The sequence below is a fragment of the Dufourea novaeangliae genome, unplaced genomic scaffold (assembly GCF_001272555.1).
Source record: "Dufourea novaeangliae isolate 0120121106 unplaced genomic scaffold, ASM127255v1 scaffold172, whole genome shotgun sequence".
Taxonomy (NCBI): Eukaryota; Metazoa; Arthropoda; class Insecta; order Hymenoptera; family Halictidae; genus Dufourea; species Dufourea novaeangliae.
The window spans coordinates 1,890,452-1,898,307 of NW_015374058.1; the positions used below are offsets into that span (position 1 = coordinate 1,890,452).

At 34.1% G+C, this 7,856-nt stretch overlaps 1 protein-coding gene across 1 annotated transcript; it reads left to right on the top strand.

The window, feature by feature from the left end:
* The first annotated feature begins 1,120 nt into the window (after positions 1-1,120).
* LOC107190060 (serine/threonine-protein phosphatase 6 catalytic subunit) lies at positions 1,121-2,879 on the top strand. Its single transcript, XM_015578783.1, has 7 exons — positions 1,121-1,306; positions 1,452-1,547; positions 1,682-1,889; positions 1,988-2,067; positions 2,152-2,257; positions 2,313-2,474; positions 2,558-2,879. The coding sequence occupies exons 1-7, from the start codon at positions 1,238-1,240 to the stop codon at positions 2,746-2,748; spliced, it is 912 nt and encodes a 303-aa protein (XP_015434269.1). The 5' UTR covers positions 1,121-1,237; the 3' UTR covers positions 2,749-2,879.
* The last annotated feature ends 4,977 nt before the right edge of the window (positions 2,880-7,856 follow it).

A 7,856-nucleotide genomic window follows, 5' to 3' on the forward strand; every position in this document is an offset into this window, starting at 1 on the left:
TGACCCACTTTTCGCCGCGAGATAAAATCCATATCGTCCTCCTGCTGCTGACCTTTTTCCACTTCCCACCGTAATTTGGTATCGAAGGAAGCTGGAACTACACCTTTTGTTTGAATTCTCGATCTTATCGCGATTAACAATCGTCTTCTTTGCTGAGTATACCCCACTGATTTTGAACGTTACGCGGCAAATACTTGTACTGGCGTGGAACGTTTGTAATCATTATGAAAGTATGCGGCGACCAATGAGAATACCACTTTCCAGTTATTACATTTGTAAAAACGATTGTTTCATTGGCTAATGCTTAATGCATAAGTATTCATTACAAATAAAGAGATTTCACGCTACAATTATATATGTATATATATATATAAACTAAGCTCATTAAATATTTTGCTGTTACCTCTTGTTACAAATAATTACAATTAATGTAATTAGTTCTTAATTCTGATGGAGACTTGTGTTATCATACCCTTGTGACACTAGATATGTATGTATATATATATATGTAGTAAACATTATTCCGATAGTTTATTTTGGATAATTACAAAAGAAATGATTGATCTTATTTAGGAATTTGATTTAATAAAATATTCGGTAATCAATATGGTGAACGTGTAATATATATTATTGTGGGAAATTTAATTGGAATGTCAACAATTTTAAATATACCTGAGTTTGCGTAGTGCAGTATTATGCCAATACCTTCTAAAGCCTTTTCAACGTCTGCCAAAGATGAAATAAAAATTACTAGATGTTAGATGATATGATTGGATAATACGATATGCTGTGAAAACGCAATATTTTACTTCTAAATCAAGAGATAAAAAAGATACACATATCGGAAAGAATATTATAACCGATTCTTAGAATTTTCAAATTACGATAATTTTATTTTCACGTTCACTTTCATTCAGTACAATAAAAAAATGGTAACCAATAAGATAAAAGGGTTACAGAGAATTGAAGTTGGTTGTTTTTAATTTTACTCTGCAATGGGTTGTGTTTGGTTGTGTTTGCGCCTTGCATGATGAGAAAGATAATTCGGAATTCTGCAATAAATAGTACATTTAAAGTCTTATACATAGATGAATGATAAGATGAATGAAAATTGAAGGGATTGACTTAAACCGATTAACGGAGTGATCGTTAAAAATACAAATCAACTATAAATTCGGTATACATATATGCAGTGAGTGAGGGCGCGATCAGTATTTTCCTACGATACGAGTCCAAAATGTCAGACATCGATAAATGGATAGAAATTGCAAAAGAGTGCAAATACCTTCCAGAAAATGACCTTAAGGTAAATAGTACACGCAAAGTATTATTTGTTGATGTATAAAGTGTAATATATTTGGTCGACGTATGTGACCAGATGTTAAATTTATGCGCATAGGTTACTTAGATTCTTTATATTTCTGTTCGATAATTAAATTAATTTTGTTTAGAAACTTTGTGACATAGTATGTGACTTATTACTAGAAGAATCGAATATTCAACCAGTGTCCACTCCGGTCACCGTATGCGGAGATATTCACGGCCAGGTAAACTTCATACTTTTGCTTTAACCTCAACATGACTCCGATATCTGTAGCAGATAACGATAACTACTAATTCGATAGCGAATTGTGTGAAATGCTTCTACATACATTGATTGAAATCTTTCATCTCATTTCAGTTCTATGATTTAGAAGAATTATTTCGTAATGGAGGCGCTGTGCCTGATACATGTTATATATTCATGGGAGATTTTGTAGATAGAGGGTATTACAGTTTAGAAACATTTACCCGTCTACTCACACTTAAAGCTAAATGGTCTGATAGAATAACATTGCTTCGAGGAAATCATGAATCCAGACAAATTACTCATGTTTATGGTTTTTATGGTCAGTATATAATTTATTGGAAAAATATATTTAAAAGCATGAAATATAATTTATTACCCCCATTTATATAATAATAATTATTCATGTTTCTTACACAGATGAATGTCAGAACAAATATGGCAATGCTATTGCATGGAAACATTGTTGCAGGGTATTCGACTTGCTCACAGTTGCTGCTGTTAGTATTCATAAATACATGTATTAATATCACATATATCTATTCAGGTACATGTTTAATATAAATGTAAATGTTTTTCTTTAGTTAATCGATGAACAAGTACTGTGTGTACATGGTGGGTTATCTCCAGTCATTAGAACATTAGATCAAATTAGAACGATCGAGAGGAATCAAGAAATCCCACATAAAGGTATTTGTATTGTTATTGCATTATATTACATACACTATATTATATTTATTTTTAGGTGCTTTTTGTGATTTGGTTTGGTCTGACCCAGAAGATGTAGAGACATGGACTATTAGTCCACGTGGAGCTGGTTGGTTATTTGGAAGTAAAGTAACATTTAAATTCATGGAAATCAACGACCTTAAACTTATCTGTAGAGCTCATCAATTGGTTAATGAAGGTATGTACATTTACATACAGAGTTTTCATATGTATAATACACAAAAGTAATCAATAATTGTTTTTCTTTCTCTTTATTTACAGGATATAGGTACATGTTTGATGATAAACTTGTAACAGTATGGTCAGCTCCAAATTATTGTTATCGTTGTGGTAATATAGCTAGTATTCTACAGTTCACAACTGTCGATCAAAGACGCCCAGTGCTATTCGAAGCAGTGCCTGATTCTGAAAGAGCAATTCCACCTATAATCCCCACACCATATTTTTTGTGATCTCACTTAGTGGTCTATTTTTTTAGACACAGAGTGGTGGTGTCTGCGTTTAGGCTTCATGGAATTACATGACTGTTTCTTCAAGTTGATGGGTACAGGCTGGTACCATGACAGAGCATACAAATTTTTAAAAACGCATCAAAGGATGATACATTACTCAAAATTTTTGTTAAAACAAAATTTTTTTATGTTTTTTTATAAGAAAATGTATCGTCTAGAAAACAGAATCAACTTGCGATTGTTTGTTGAGGGAAAATATTATACATTTTTTAAGGAAATATATATCCATTTTTGTATGTTGGAGAGCTAACTTTTATACATAGCACGCCTGCCATTGCATCAGCCTGATTTCTCTAGTATGTAAACTGTTTTGCATCGAAACAAATGTGAACACTCGGTGGTCTAGACGCTTTTGCTGTCTACTGTGTACATTCTGTGAAGCATTCGCATCTCAGAGCAGTATTGTGGGTGAATCGTTGTAAAGGGCTACAAGCTTTTAAGCAAGTTACGAACGTAAACAAGTGACTTTTTTTAGCGTATGAATGAATAAATGAAAAACATTTAAACATTCCGGCAAGGGAGAGTCTCTGAGTATAGTGAATGCTTAATTGATATTACGATCGTTGTGCGTAGAATTCAGGTTTATTAAAGCGTGAGCATATATACTACTGTTAAGGTCTTCCTGAGTATGTAATTAATCTGTTTCCGGTTTAGGTATTGTGTGTGCTGCGTGCAATTCTTTTTATTCTAGATGAGCAATCAGTGTTTTTAGCAGCATAAATTCGGCGTTTATGCCGAGGTACAAATAGTATGTAGCAGTAGCCAAAGTTTTCCTGCCTAGGTAAGGAAATTCAGTAGAACAATTGTACTATATAATAGAATTTTCGTTATTATTTTTATGCACATGACAATTTCTATATTATATCCCGTTTCTCTTTTATATTATGAGCTGAACATAATAACACGCAAAACAATGTCTAAAAGTACTGAAACAAAATTTTTCATTTCGGATTGTTGGTCTTTTCAAGAATGTTTTACTTTTATGCGTACTAAGCAATAATTTGATTATTATTATTACTACTATTAATTATTATCTTATTATTATTATTATTATTCTCGGAATCTGTACAGTTTTCATATTATATGCCAAATCGCTATCGTACTGAATAATTGTAATAACTAGATTGTCATAAGTTCATTAATGTAGGGAGCAATTTTTAAGAACCGAGACCTTTAGCAATGTGCCTCTAAATTAATAAGCGTTTGTGTAATATAATGATACGATATTGATACATAATTAACGGGAGTGCACTGGCCATTGCGTACTATAAGCCTGAATTCTGACCATCGATTTGTTAGCTCATGATATTCCTAACCGATCACAGACTCGACAAATACGGCATTGGCATTGGCATTGGCACTGGCACTGGCTGTCAAGTTAAAACTACTCTATTTTGAATTTTGTGATATAGTTCAAGCGAGGCATGTGAAAATTTGCGTCGACGTTTGTAACGATTTTCCATGTCCGGATCGTTTGAGGATGTTTTGAAGACTTGTTATCTCAAGAAATATAGTCACCTTTTAAACAGTGCCTTCAGAACTATAACACGACGGTCTATTAGAAGTAAATACTTTCTACTGACGGATAATCATAGACGAACTAGGGACGGATCATACAAATAACAGAGAGCTTAACAAAGGGCGTGTGTAAGGAATTTTCTTCAAACTTTTTTATAATTCCTGAAAATATCATTCTGATAATCCCCTTTTAATCATGTTTCGACATTATTATTCTCGTAAGATATTTCGGCGTCCTCTTCGATTGCTTTACATGTGGATTCTTTATACACTTTTTGGAAATGGTGAAGAGGAAGAAGAAGATGAAGGTGAAGACATACGATTTATATATATATCCAGATTGTTACGATATGCAATTACACAATTTTACATTAATCACTGCTTTTGTATTTACATAATCGATATTGTATTAAATAGATCATTGCGTAATGCAAGGCACGGAGTTTACGTTACAAACTCGACTCGTCGGTTTTGCAGCCTCTTGTACCGTAAAACGAAGGTGATTCATGAGAATGCCTGTGTAGTACGGACATCCTAGGGAACGTAAAAGTATTAGCTTCTGTGCCTACCTAGGTATTCGCGGCAATCACCTTTTAAATGCCTCTGTCTGTGATCGCTTTAACCTTATCGAAGTGTCCAAGCGCTTGCGACTATTTAGGATCGGTAAGCTCTAACAGGGAGATATAAAGACAATGACATTAAACGACGAGACTAACTTAGCTTAATGTTCCGTGCAGGAGCTTGAACACTGCGCATAATCCTTAAAGATCTCACAGGTAGACAACATTTTAACGAACATGTACCTTGAAAGTATAGACTTTGTTATGTTAATGTAACGAAACGTCTGTAATAAAAATGCGCAAAAACTGCAAACGACATTATCAATACAACAATTCCCGATGCTGTTAATTGTGATAAAATAAAGTACAACACGTGTATACGTGTATACACGCACACAATACATATAGTATCGAGAGATATTGAAAGGAGAATAGAATGATAAAACTATTCATGTAGGGTGTGGGTATGGAATAATAAAGATTTCATAAAAATCTGTTTTCATCTTTAATTAGTTTATTTACTTGCAATAATATTATTTTCATCGTATATATAATAATTCTATTTACTCCTTACTATTTATATATAATAATATAGTGTATTTATTTTCACTATGTATAATATATTATCTACATTTATAATCCCTATGAAAGGCATCTCCAAACAGACTTCAGATTTACTTTTTTTTTTTAAAATATTTTATTTATTCATAAAAATACAGGGGGTTTACGCGCCACCTGTGAAATCTAGCCTGTTTTGCCCGGAACCGACAGCCTTCCGATTACTAGTCGGATTAATAACATTATATACCATGTAATCCTTAATCCTTGCAATAACAACGAATTTATTGTTTCTCGTATCATAGTTTATGTACACGTAACTCACGTAAACAAGTCTATAGATTTAATGTTAAAGATTTGTAGTGCGCCCCTCTTTTACTTCCCGTTGAAACGCGTTTTATGCGTAATTATATTACTAATATACACTCACCACTGGGTAAAACAATTAAAAAAAAAACGAAAAGATTACACGATTTCGAGAGCTTTCAATACAAAGAACGAAATGCAATGAAAATGCAACGGACAAGCTCGATGAACATACGCGAAATCGTCAGCAACGATGAAAAATAAATTAAAACTAGAATGTAAATTTTTTTTACAATAAACGTAATATATTGTATACAATATGTATACATATATACGTATTCTCTTCTCCATCGACTAGAGTGTTTGGTTCAAGACACGCGTTGATAAAATAAACTCGCAGTCTGTTTAAAACGCACTGCATTTGCTTTCAATAATTTGATCGATTGTTTAAATACAGTATTACTTTAAAATTAACGATAAGCTTTTTTGTTCGTATTGAAAATAAAAATTGTAATAAAATTTCATGATTTACACGCACGTAAAAAAAAAGTCTAAGTACAACCAGAAATTATAAAACGTATAAAACGTATGAAATGCATGAACGACTCCCAGTGGAATAATAATGACTTTGTGCAGACGCGCTCGCTTATGGTGCTCGAAGTTCCGTGAAATCATAATCAATTCGAGCGCGGTAATTGCAAATCACTCGTAATCCGCTAACAAGAAATCGTATTTCGCGCGCGTACTCCGTGAGAAAAATTATTGGTGACGAACCCAGCATCCGGTTCCCGGCAGAGCGGCGATTCACACGGCGCCCAAATCTCAGTTACAAAAGGAATAGTCGAAGGTAAACGAGACGATAAAAATGTACTTCCTAAACGTAGGTAGAAATTGGTAACTTTGACTCACTCATTGAAAAAGTATCTTTTTTTTTTTTCTTGCCAATCCGGCATTCGTGCTTCCTTTCTGCCCGTCGTTTCTGGGTTTACGTTTGTATTTCGCGCTTCTTTCGTTGTACAGTGACAAGCGACGCGCACTTCAGTGCTAACCAGTCAGTTCGAAGTGATAGTGCGCGTTCGAAATCCCGTGGAAAGTTTTTTCGTTTTACCGAAAAATTAACAGCTGCACAGTAGGAATGGACGTGCTATTCCTTTCCTGCGAAGTTTGGAGATCGCGGAGACTATAATTGTAAGTGAAATTTCTAACAATTCAATTAACTTTGTGATAATTTTTTTGAACGCCTAACCGACGCGTAACGGTTTTGGTGTACCGGATCGCCGTTCGAATACTCACATACAAATTCTATCGATTATTGCCACACATTCGTTATGATCGTGACACTTATATAAATGTTTCCTTGCGGTATATAATTAAAAACAACATCCGCGAATGCTCGATAATATGTCACGCAATTTCGCTCATAAGTCGATCATTATTTTTAACGCGCCATTGGCAACACAGTGGTGCCGCTCGACACCGTACAAGAACAGGTATAACACAGAATTATACAAAGAGACTGGACTAGTACTTTCAACATAGTTATTATTAAACCTTTCGTACAATATGTACAAAGTTAAACCCACAAACGAGAGGCATATGTTTATTCTTTAAATTTCTTGTTTTTTTTTCTTTTACTTTTGCTCAAATAGACTCTCACTCGCACTTAAATATTAAAGGTTGGGCATGATAATACTCGCGGTAGTATAATGCCCTAAGTCTTGCTGATCCAACGCGTAGCTCTCCCGTAAGCAGCTACTGTACTCCCAGACATCGATGCACAGTTTCATTTTATACAATATACATATTTATATATTTATATTTATATACTTATATATATATATAATGTAATTATAAAGACAGTCCAACTCGGTACTTGTATATCCCTTCAACGCGATGTTTTTTTTTTTCTATCTTTCGTTCTTTCGCGACCGACGACACTGCCACTCGTATGTACAACACTAACAATAAATAGGACGCGACGAGAAAAAAGTTCTTCGCGGGAAGTACATAATGTTTACGAACTAACGAGAATAAAAAGGGGGGGACAGAGACACGGTTCGGGAAAGGTAAGAACTGGCGGGAAGGCGGGACTGGGACGCGTTAAAA